We start from the raw sequence: 12,292 nt of genomic DNA, 5'->3' as shown, positions 1-12,292 counted from the left end.
GTCCCAAAAATAAATAAACGTTGGGAAAAAAAAAAAAAGTTAAAAATGTTCATTTCCTTGTTTTTGGGAGAGAGAGTGAGCACAAGTGCGGGAGGGGCAGAGAGGGAGGGAGGCACAGAAACTGAAACAGGGTCCAGGCTCTGAGCTGGCAGCACGGAGCCCGATGTGGGGCTCAGACTCACGAACTGTGAGATCGTAACCTGAACCGAAGTTGGACACCTAACCGACTGAGCCCCTCAGGCACCTGAAACCATATGCTATTTCTTATCCCATCATTGATCAAACTCGACAAAATATTTGTTAATATTTACTTATATTTCTACGAGGCCCTCCCTTCACAGAGCTTGTAAGCTGGTTGTGGAGACAAGGCATGCCTGCATGACAATCCATAAAGTACGTGTTGACTGGCATAAGCAACAAATGTGATAGAAGTTGAGAAGTGGGTATGAGCTCTGAGGTGGGTTGGATAATGAACCAAAAACTCCTTTTTGAAAAATTTGAGACTAAAAAGCTCTAAAAAGATGTTCAACATTTATACAGATGCTAAGGTGAAAGATAGAATGTTCTATACATCAGGACCGGGGTAGGAGGGAAGAAGGACTAGGAGGCCAGAATGTGTTGGGCCTTGAATGCTAAGTGCTAAGTAAGACTTTGGACTTGCTATTCATTTTTTTTTTTTTTTTTTTATCCCTAATGTGATCTAAAATCTGGTAGAATCTAAAGATCCAAATGAAGGACTTTGAAGTGAGCGCTGAGCCTGTCCAGGACTGGCTGAGTAAAACTGAGAAGTTGGTGCAAGAAAGCAGCAATCGCCTGTACGATCTGCCAGCAAAGAGGAGGGAACAGCAGAAGCTCCAGGTAATGAGACCATGTGCCCTTCTGGCCACGTCTTTACCCCTGTCCTCTGCACAACCTTGCATTCAGGCGCACCCTGGAATTAGGTCATGCTGTCTGGAGATGCAGCGTACCCTTGCCCTATTTCTGGCGGATTTTATGTTTTCTGGCTTTCCTCGGAGGTGTGATCTGTTTCGTTCCTGTAGTCTGTCCCGTGTGTAGCCTGGAAATTGTACAGCTTTCAGGGCGCACCAATTGCCATGTTTATTTCCACGTTCTTTGGGCCCAAGCTCCGTCCGCGGTGTGCTCTCCCCCAGCCTCTTAATAGTAACTTGCTTGTGCTTTTCAGTCTGTCCTTGAGGAAATAAACTGCTACGAGCCTCAGCTCAACAGGCTAAGAGAGAAAGCTCAGCAGCTGTGGGAAGGACAAGCTGCCAGCAAGAGCTTTATGCACAGAGTGTCGCAGCTGTCTTCTCAGTATCTAGCTCTAAGCAATCTAACAAAGGTAACGCCTGCCATGTGCTGTGTGTGCGTGTGGTACCGGGGCCACCCGTCTGTGCAGGGTGTCCGCTGGGTCAGGGATAAGGCGTGTGAGTGTCTTTCCCAGCCTCCCAATTCAAGTCACGCATTCGTGCAGTAGATCTTCGTGTGATTGACGAGAGCTAGGGAGGCTTCAGAGATTGAAGAGATTTTCCAAGCTCTATTATTGCACAAGATCGTCTCCTCAACACGGAACTGGTATGTTTCCCAGAGCTTTTATCCTGAAGACTCAAAGTGGAAACGTAAGGCAAAATTCAGAGTTTGAGGCCTAAACAATCTTAGGTTAAATTATGTTAGAAAAACAGGAATTCAAAGCAGTTTAAATTTTAGTAGACTACATTATAAGGAGTTTGGATCATTTTTTTTTTTTAATTCGTCTGAATTCTTTATGTTATTAATGGTTCTCAAGGACGTGTTGGTGGAGAGTTTCATTTCGGATTCTAGAGCAGAGCTCAAAATTGGCAATGATCCGTATAACTGATTAAGTACCTTTTCTAACAGTTTAATGTAAATGGGATACCGCTATGACCTAATTTAGAACATTCAGCAGGTGTCATGCAGGCCCGTCTCGAACTTTGTGAGCTCAGGTCTGCCTTGAGCTTTATGTGGCTTTAACATTTGTTCCCTGCATTTTCTCTTTTGCATTTCAGATCTTAGAGTGTAGGGAACCTACTGTAATATGGCTTCATCTATTTTAGTGTGGACTTATTTCTGGTCTGCTAATTTGGGTCCTCAATAAAGCATCACTGACACAGTTATAACTAGTAGGGGTCTTGTTGTAAATAGTCTCTGCTTACACCCATTTTTTCTATAAATAAGTTACTTTTTTGTCTTTAGAAAATCTGGCATATATCTGAAATTAGAATGAATTAAGGGCATCTTTATATTCCTTTGCATTTATTTAGATAGCAAAAATCAATAGATACTTGAATGCTTTAAGAGCTATAACCATAGAAAAAAGAGCTGTAAACATAGTCAAAATCTTCACTGTGTTGGATATAACCTTTAGCTAATAACTAAAATCATATCCATGGTCCCAATTTTTGAAATGTAGAGCTATTACAAAATCTCAGATAGTTGAGCCAAATGTGGTATGGGAAAGCTAGAAAGTACCGTGATTCATCTCCCACACAAGGCGTTAGGCAGAGATTTTGCCGATTCCGGAAAAACGTCACAGTTGTCATGAAGAAGAGTAGTGACTAAAGTGAGGGCAGTCAATTGTAATTGTTCTGCTTTTGGCCCAGTTATTCCGGTCACAAAGGTATTTCCCGCATCTCAGGTTAATACAGACTCGCGTCATATTTGTGCAGCATATGGACCCATGGCTGATTGCAACTACTTGAAACCAATGGTTAGCTTTACAGGTTGAGTATCTGTAGGTTGTAAGGTGGAATGGACCGCTGGAAAACGATTTCTGTCATTTCCAGGAGAAAGTGTCAAGATTGGATAGAATTGTCGCAGAACACAATCAGTTCTCCCTCGGGATTAAAGAGCTACACGACTGGATGACGGATGCGGTTCTCATGCTGGACTCTTACTGCCACCCAATATCCGACAAAAGTGTGCTGGACAGCAGGATGCTCAAGCTTGAGGTGTGCATCTTTAGAGAAGTGTCTCTAATCTACAGAATTTGTCTTAGAATTTCTCAAGTCTCCATCTGTTTGGTGTGATTATGTCCCACTGTCTCCACAAGAAATTCAGGAATGCTCCGTGGGTGTGACCCTGTATGCAGAGGGGTGGCCTTGCCTAAGCATCCCTGAATCATTTGGCCCCAGACATATTCACTTCTAAGTACTTTACAAAAATTAAACAAAAATAGCAACCAAATGTGGTTCCTTCTCGGATATAGTTAAGAGGCGAGTTTCCAATTACATCACAGAACGTTTATTCTTCGAAAATATTTCGATGAAACTTTTTTAGAGCAAGCCACTTCCCATTTTGGTCAACTCGCTTGTCTGCCTGTATCGTTCAGTCAGTTCTTCTCCCATCCCAGGATTTTAGTTTTATTTCACATTTGTGGTAAAGATAATAATCTGCAGTCATTCACCTTCCATTCATATACTAGGTGTCTTATAGGACATTGGCTCTCTGTCTTGATCCCAAGGATTCAAAAGTGAATAAAATATGGTTATTGTCTTCAAGGATTTCACTGTCCGAGGCTGGGGGCTGAAGCAGAGAAGACAATTATAGCAGATTGGGATGTGTTTGTGGTGTTACAGACACACAGAAGAGTGGAACAGGCAGGAGGGATTTGGTTGAGAACTGGAATCGATTTCTCAGGAAGTCTCCTATCTAAACCGAGATTTGAGACTGTACCAGCCTAAGCAAAAGCCAAAGAAAACAAATAGCATTGTGTGAGAGAAATTGCTAGCAGTTCCTTCTTGCTGTGGCAAAACCTGACAGCCATGAGGAGCTGAAGCTGAACCTGTAGAGGTTGTTGGGGTCCGATTAAGGAGAGGGATGAAACCTTGCCTTTTAAGTGATAACACCAGTTTTAGCCCTTTGGATTCAAACTTCTATTTGTATAGAAAAAGAAGAGTGCCGTGAAGACCTCGAAATATGTAGAGTAATATATACTGTGAATTAATCTACTTCTTTGGGCTTGTTGTGCTAGAGACCTCAACATTATAAAGCCCTTTATCCTGTGACCTTTGAAAATCCATGAATTTTATTGTAGTCTATTTTTCCCTTGTTGAAAACCAGTAAAACAAAATTTCAGTGGAAAGAAGGGATTATTCAGAGAAGAATCAAGCCCTAAGAAGCTGAGGCCACTTGGGGACCAGCGGGTGACCGGTGATTGGTTGCTGACACTCACCAGCAAGTGACTCTCCCACCTGCCCCCCAGTCAGCCTGAGAGGTTCATGGCTCAACCTGATTGCATGTCCTTCTCCCATTCAGGACCTCTGAAACATTTAAAGCCACAAATGCTAAACGTGCAAATGACAAAGGGCTTCTGTAATTTGCTCTTCTAGGCCCTGTTATCAGTGAAACAGGAAAAAGAGATCCAGATGAGAATGATAGTGACCAGAGGGGAATCTGTCCTGCAGAATACCTCTCCGGAAGGCTGGCCTGCTATTCAGCAGCAGCTGCAGAGTGTGAAGGATATGTGGGCTTCCCTTCTGTCCGCGGCCATTCGTTGTAAAAGGTAAGGGGAACCACAGCGAACTATCATAGCGCCGAGCCGTTACCAGAAGATCAACAGAACAGCACAGTACCCCGCCATTCCTGGGGTTTTCTTGCCCTTCTTCTTTTCCTTCCCTCTGTCCCTCCTTTTGTTCCTTCCTTCCTTCTTTCCTTCCTCCCTTCCTCTCTCCCTTCCTTCCTCTCTCCCTTCGTTTCTTTCTTCTTTTCTTCTTTCTTTCCTCTCCTTTTTCTTGTTAGAACAAAAGAAACTTGTAAGTACAATATTGCGTTTAGGTTGGCCTGCAATACCATACCTACACTTTAATATAACTACATATTTCTTTTTGTTATTGTTCACTGCTTCACAAGATAAAAGATAAACAGATGTGTCATCATGTAAAGATATATTATTTATAATTTTTAAACATTTATTTAGGAGAGAGAGAGAGTTTATTTATTTATTTATTTATTTATTTATCTATCTATCTATCTTTGCGTGGCAGACAGAGAGGGGGACAGAAGTCCTGAAACAGGCTCTGCACTGACAGCAGAGAGTCTGACTCGGGGCTCGAAGTCACAAACGTGAGATGATGATCTGAGCCGAAGTCAGAGGCTCAGTCAACTGAGCCACACAGGGGCCTCTAAAGATACATTATTTAAAGCAAGTAGTTGATTTGGGAGGTAACCCCAGGAAACACCAGGAGGGGATGGGAGAGAGAGATGAGAAGGGAAGAGCAGCTGATAAAGGGGGTATTCTCAAGGCGGTTCCCGCAGGGAGCACAGTGAACGCAGTTCCCGCAGTGAGCGCAGGGGACAGCTGGAACTTGATCCGATGGGCAGTGCCGGGAGCCAGCACAGAACAAGTGGCTCAGAGTCACCCATTGAGGACAGAACTAGAATGTTTGTAAACAAACTTCCATGAGTCAGGAGGGCAGTTGAGGGCTACTCCCAGGGGGGGGCAACAATCCCAGGCACTTCTCACCTACATTGCCCTCCAGCTGAACAAGCTCCAGGGACCAGAGAATGCCCTCCCGCCCAGGAGGAGGTGACGCTTGCTGGTCCTCAGGGGGCAGCACGCTGCCTGCCGTGGTGTGGTAGGAGGGTAAATATGGGTGGAGCTCCGAGTGTCTGCTACAAAATAACCCAAAGAGTGGTAGTTAAATTAGGCACAAATGATTAATGGCGTTGAAAACATAACATCAGTAATTGAGAGAAGGAGTGCTTAATTTACCTGTAAGAGAAATAATCAGATTAGACCAGTTCAGAAAACGTTACCCTATTTTTCCATTGTGATTTTCTGATTTTTATTTTTTAATTTTTTTTTTCGACATTTTATTTATTTTTGGGACAGAGAGAGACAGAGCATGAACGGGGGAGGGGCAGAGAGAGAGAGGGAGACACAGAACCAGAAACAGGCTCCAGGCTCTGAGCCATCAGCCCAGAGCCCGACGCGGGGCTCGAACTCACGGTCCGCGAGATCATGACCTGGCTGAAGTCGAACGCTTAACCGACTGCGCCACCCAGGCGCCCCTTTTAATTTTTTTTTTAAATGTTCATCCATTTTTGAGGCAGAGACAGAGCACGAACGGGGGAGGGTCAGAGAGAGAGGGAGACACAGAATCCAAAGCAGGCTCCAGGCTCCCAGCTGTCAACACAGAGCCCGACGCGGGCCTCGAACTCACGTGAGATCATGACCTGAGCGGAAGTCAGACGCTCAACCGACTGAGCCACCCAGGCGCCCCTGATTTTTATTTTTATATTCTTTTATTTTATTTATTTTGACAGAGAGAGAGAGAGAGAAAGCATGAGTGGGGGAGGGACAAAGAGAGGGAGAAAGACAGAATCCCAAGCAGGCTCTGCACTGTCAGTGCAGAGCTAAACAAGGGGCTCGGACTCACGAACTGTGAGATCATTGGCCTGAGCCAAAATCAGGAGTCAGATGCTTAACTGACTGAGCCTGCCAGGCACCCCATGATTTTCTGATTTTTAAATCTCATGCAAGATAATTACTGTGCTTTTTCTTATTTGCTTCTTCCTTCCTTCTTTTATTAATTCCTTTTTTTTCTCTCCTCTGGACGTCCTGCTCAACTTGACGGAGTTAAGTATTGGTCCTCTTCCTCCCTAGAGTCTTGACTCCGGAAAAGCTTCCCACGAGGGATCTCTCCCAGTTTGGCCCTCAAGCCTCTGCCAGGGTCTCACATGACCTGCTTACTGATTCCAAGTTTTATGTCCAGTCCCACTTTTCCACCTATCAGCCTGGACTTAAGTGTCCCTTGCTTCCTGAGGTTATGCTTGCCAGGGACCCAGACTCAGATTTGATCAGCCCTTGCCTTTCCGCCCATCCCGAGCCAGTTCCTGCCTGTCCTGATCTGTGGGCTCCCTGCTGGTAGGGTGGACAGAGCAGAGCAGATAGAGATCGGGCAGATTGGATTTATGTGGCTTCTCAATGTAGATTGTTGTCTTTCGAATACCTTTCAGTCAACTTGAAGGAGCTCTTTCTAAGTGGACAAGTTATCAGGATGATGTTCGACAGTTTTCCAGTTGGATGGACAGTGTGGAAGCGAGCCTAAATGAATCTGAAAGGCAGTATGCCGAACTGCGGGAGAAAACAGCCTCTCTGGGAAAAGCCAAGGTGGGAGCTGGATTTCAGACTCCATTTGTCCTCCAACAGGCGTTTTCAGAATGCCTTAGTTACGTAAAAATATGACTAGCTGCATGCTAGCACTGTATACATAGGTAAACTGTATTTGGGGCTTTACTATAATTTCTAATGGCTTCTTAAACCAGACTTTTGTTTGTGACTATTTTACTAGTGAGTGAAAATTTTCTCTTCCAGGAAAACTTCAGATATCCATGTTTCATGATACATTTAAAATTTGGCAACTTGCAATATCTTAATATCTTTAGCCTGCTCATCATTAGGAAGTAAAAATGATTTCTTCTTATCACATCTTTTGTATTTCTACTGTCATACATTTTTCTGATGCTTATATTAGTGAGGTGTTACACATTTTTTAGATAGATAGAAGATAGATATTGGGGATATGTTCTTAAACCTTTTTTATTTTATTCATTTATTTATTTTATTAAAAAAATTTTTTTAATGTTTATTTTTCAGAGAGACAGAGACAGATTGTGAGTGGGTTAGGGGCAGAGAGAGAGAGAGACACAGAATCTGAAGCAGGCTCCAGGCTCTGAGCTGTCAGCACAGAGCCCGAAGTGGGGCTCGAACTCATGAGCTGTGAGATCATGACCTGAGCTGAAGTCAGACGCTTAACCGACTGAACCACCCAGGCGCCCCTATTCACTTATTTATTTTTAAATGTTTACTTATTTACTTTTGAGAGAGACAGAGAGAGAGACAGAGAGAGAGAGAGCGTGCGCGCGAGACAGCGCATGCATACCAGCGGGGAGAGGCAGAGAGAGAAGGAGAAACAGAATCCAAAGTAGGCATAGGCTCTGAGCTGTCAGCGCAGAGCCCTACGTGGGGCTTGAACCCAAAGCCGTGAGGTCGTGACCTGAGCCACAGTCCTTTGGTTGCTCAGCCGACCGAGCCACCCAGGTGCCCCAAATCTTTTTATTAATAGTGGTATTCAGACATAAAATTTTGGAGCCCTTTGATTTATATCCTTATTCCAGGGCATGTTTATTGGATGACCTGTTCCACCTCAACCTTATCTATGTCCTAAGTAGTACTTCTTCCTTCTACCCCCGAATCCTTCACATCCTGATATTCTCAGCCTCAGTTCATTTGTGTCACCCCTTGCTGAGTATCTTAAACCGGAAACTTCATCATCCCCAGCTCCTGCTTCCTCACCCCACTTTGAAAGAGGCATTCGATCCTGCTGGTTTTCTGCCAGAAGTGTCTCCTGACCACAGTCTATCCTTCTTTTCCTCAATTGCGACAGACTTCTAATTGCTCCTTTTGTCTCTTGTCTCCATCTCCCGTTACCTTCAGACAAAGGTGAATGTCTCACTTTCCTGCTTGGGAGCCCCATTGTCCCATTGTCTGTAGTCTCTGACCGATCTTCCTCATCTGCTTTGTAAGAATTTTCATAATCTCCTTTGTCACCCTCATTTCCTTCGCTCCCCCACCCTCCTTGCACCCATGTACTTCTACTTCCTGAAAAGGCCACATTAGACGGAAGAGATTCCATGCCTCTGCAGGAATGATCTAGCTCGGCCTCAGCCACCAGCAACCTTCCACTCCACTTTCTGAATTAACACAAGTTGTTTTGTTGTGATACCTTCACCACCCTAAGCTTACTTAGTTCTCCTATCCTCTGTTGTTCATATCTTTTTATCACTGGTACAAAGTATATGATTATATCCCGCTCTGCCTCAGTGGCTAAAGGTGCTTCATATTTCTTTACATCCTATGCATTGGGCTCTCTGGCTGACACAGAGCAAATGCTTAATAAAAGTCATCTGAATGACTAAATGGCCTATGTGATTTGTGCCAGATCAGTTAACATTTTAGAGTCTCATTTATGCATCTGAAAATTAATATAATCATAATTATCTACCTCATAATCTTATTCTAATGATTTATTGGCTAATTAAATTATTCACTTATTCAATAAATGTTTATTGAGAATTTGCTGCACCCTGGCATTGTGCTCGATTCTAGGTAAATACAACAGAGAAGCACTGCGTTCTGGTGGGAATGCGTACACCCACCCGAGTGCGTGAATAAATACACAGTTAGAACTGATGATGAGCACGTGAAAAAAAAGTGGCACGCTGTGAAAGAGTAATCTGCACGGAGCTAACGTGGATTGTTTGGAGTGGAAGGAGGGACAGAAAAGTCCTCTCTGAAACAGCAGGCTTGTAGACTATGCCAGAAGGAATGTAGTGCAGAGAAATCAGTCTGGGGAGGAGGTGGGACAAGAGCAGTCCAGGTAGAATAATCAGCACATCCTCAGGCCCTGAGGGGGGAGAGAATCTGGCTCGACAGAGGAACTCAAAGAAAGGCCACATGTTGCCGGGACAGAGGATAAACAGGGTGAGTGCTGTTACGTGAGCTGGGAGAGGAGCAGGGACCCATCCACACATTGCCACGTGGGCTAGCCTGATGGTTTGCACTTGATCCTGACAGCAGCGGGAAGATAGTCGAAGATTGAAGCCAAGGAGTGACAGGACTCCATTTATAGGCTTAAAGTCTTTCCATCACTCAGGCTGCTGTGTGGAGTATGAAAAAGGAACGGAGCAAGAATTGGTGGCGGGGAATTTGCCCAGCGGGATATTGCACGAGTCCAGTAAAAGATTGTAGCAGCATGGGCTAGAGTGTTTGCAGGAGACTTGAGGACAAATGTCAGGGTATAACGTGGAGACAGAACTAACAGGATCTCCTCATAGATGGCATGACAGAGCAGGGAGAAAGGGTGACTTCCAGTGGTCTGAGATGGCCATCTGGATGGGATGTGGTGGCATTTACTATCTGAGAAAAGACTGAAGGAGAAGGGGATTGGGGGGTTGGTGGGGCCTGGGAAGGTATGGGAATGGAGTGGAGATCAGGAGACAAATCAAGTTTAAGATGCCAAAGTCGATTGGGATCAATCTCTCAGAGCGAGTTCTGAGCCAGATAGCAAATATATTCACACACACGCTTTATACACACGTATAGACGGATGGATCTATCGAGCTACCTGTCTGTAGATAGAAAACCTGAGGTCACTTGTCAACAACACAGTTAAATTGTCTTAATTTCAGCAGTGTTACTGATGTGTCGGTATACTTGGTAACTCTTTCTTTTCTTTCAAATGTTCTCTAGTTACTAAGTGAAGAAGTGTTGAGTTACAGCAGCTTGCTGGAGGCCATTGAACTCAAAGGGGCTGGCATGACAGAGCACTATGTCACCCAGTTAGAGTTCCAGGATCTTCAGGAGCGATACAGAGCAATCACAGAGAGGGCCAAGGTATTGCTACCCGTGTTCCATGCAGGTGCACTGAAATAGGGGGGTTTAGACCTATGCCTACTTAAAGACTCCTTTACTTTCTGGAATGATGCTTTGTGAAAGCACAAAGAACAAATGAATGTTAGTACTTTGAACATTGGCAGAAACAAAAACCGTCATCTGGTGTTAGTACATGAAAGTTACAGAAGGAAAATGATTCTTGATAAAAATTCCCAGCAATTAACCAACTTAAGAAAAAATTTGGATAGCATCACAATGAAGATTTATAAGTGTTTTCATATGTCTGGTGATGAGAGTTTTCTGAAGCAGTAAATAATCACCAGTAATATTTATCGTTCTGCATTTAGGTCTCACAAAGAAAATAATAACTTTCAAGCACATCTTACTTCATTAGACAAAGAACATGGAAAATTAAATCCACACGAGTCCCAATCCTCACTTAAGGCACAATATAAGAATTTCAGTTTTCTTCATTAGCAAAAGTGTCTTCTTATGACAAGTAAGATTCATTCATTGTTTGGCAAACCCATGTTACATTTCATAAGGAATTCAGAGGTCGATAGTTAATTCCACTAAATAATCCTGAAGACCCCTTTTCATCCTGATATTATTGTTTGTATTTTTTACTTAAAGCTAAAGTTTCATTCTTCTAGGAAATCGTATGCCAGTGATTTAATAATCATGTCTTCCTGAAATTCCAAAAGTGAATTCTTATACTACGTCAACACTGCATGTGGTAATGTATTCCTATCTTAACCATCTTAAATGCTTATCACAGGAAGCAGTAACCAAGTCGGAAAAACTAGTTCGCCTGCACCAAGAGTATCAGAGAGACCTAAAGGCATTTGAAGTTTGGCTGGGGCAAGAACAAGAAAAGCTTGACCGGTATTCAGTTCTTGAAGGTGATGCTCACACTCATGAGACAACATTGCGGGATCTTCAGGTAAAGTCTACTTCATCTTACAGGAATTTTCATCCTGAATATGGAATTATTATTTTAAGCAATGGGAAGTTAATAGGACCTTGAATCCTGTGAAGAGCTGATAGCCATTAAGGGAGATCCTGAGTTACAGCATTCTGGGATCTCAGTCGTATATGCTATTTGAGATCCTCAGGTGGACAATTTAGACAGAGCAGGACTGGGACTTGAGGAATCTGGTCAGCTACTAAGGTGGCCGCTGTCAGCAATGGCTAATGGTCTAGTTGATGGTGTTGACTGGCCCACCTGCCTGTTGCTCCCTAATGGATGAATTGTAACTGGAGCCTAGCAGCAGGAGTCGGTAGAACGTGACATTCCTCAAAGTCAAACTGATGGCACCATCTAGTTTCAGCCGAAAGCTCCCACACTGCTGAGGGAGAATTAGCTCAGGCAGGCAGGCTGCAATGCAGGGCGAGAGGAAAGACCTAGTGGGGAAAGTGGCCCTAACTCATTTACTTATTTACTCGGTCAGCATCTATTGAATACCTAATGCTGTGCAGATGCTTTCCTAGCTACTGCACATAAAGATGATTAAAATGTGATTCCTGCCCTCAAGGAACTTGCACTTTAGTGAGAAATAATGAATCATGAAATGAAAAATGAACAATGTCATAAAGAATAGACTGGTTCAAGGGATCTTATAGGAACATCAAAGAGAGCCCCGCAATCTTACCTAGAGAGATAGGGAGGGGTTAGGAGGTAGCCCTAGAAGGGACCACGAGGCACACAGAGTAGAGAATGGAGAAAGGCCGGTGAGACAAATGCATGTGGCACCAGCTGTGTGTCGGAATTTATTGACATAGTATCAGCCCTGATTAGAACCGGTTCCAGATTGGGCAAGAGGTACCTATAGCTTGCACAAAGGGAAAGCAACAGGGTCTCGGAGGTTATCACTGGCA

At 43.8% G+C, this 12,292-nt stretch overlaps 1 protein-coding gene across 22 annotated transcripts in view; it reads left to right on the top strand.

The window, feature by feature from the left end:
- SYNE1 (spectrin repeat containing nuclear envelope protein 1) overlaps window positions 1-12,292 on the top strand; it is a 482,603-nt gene that overhangs the window by 253,698 nt on the left and 216,613 nt on the right. For 21 of the 22 annotated variants that reach the window (XR_006717653.1, XM_045500062.1, XM_045500061.1 and 18 more), the window contains 7 exons: window positions 715-858; window positions 1,184-1,339; window positions 2,802-2,966; window positions 4,347-4,519; window positions 6,976-7,129; window positions 10,271-10,414; window positions 11,193-11,357. Coding sequence is in view for 21 of the 22 variants with exons in the window: in XM_045500062.1 (XP_045356018.1) it covers window positions 715-858; window positions 1,184-1,339; window positions 2,802-2,966; window positions 4,347-4,519; window positions 6,976-7,129; window positions 10,271-10,414; window positions 11,193-11,357 (1,101 nt within the window). In the remaining variant the exon portion in view is untranslated. The remainder of the gene's footprint in view (window positions 1-714; window positions 859-1,183; window positions 1,340-2,801; window positions 2,967-4,346; window positions 4,520-6,975; window positions 7,130-10,270; window positions 10,415-11,192; window positions 11,358-12,292) is intronic. The other variant, XM_045500060.1, reaches the window with a different exon arrangement.

Source organism: Leopardus geoffroyi, chromosome B2 (assembly GCF_018350155.1).
Source record: "Leopardus geoffroyi isolate Oge1 chromosome B2, O.geoffroyi_Oge1_pat1.0, whole genome shotgun sequence".
Classification (NCBI taxonomy): domain Eukaryota; kingdom Metazoa; phylum Chordata; class Mammalia; order Carnivora; family Felidae; genus Leopardus; species Leopardus geoffroyi.
Note: the sequence above shows the minus strand (reverse complement) of the source record. Positions and strands in the feature narration are given on the sequence as shown.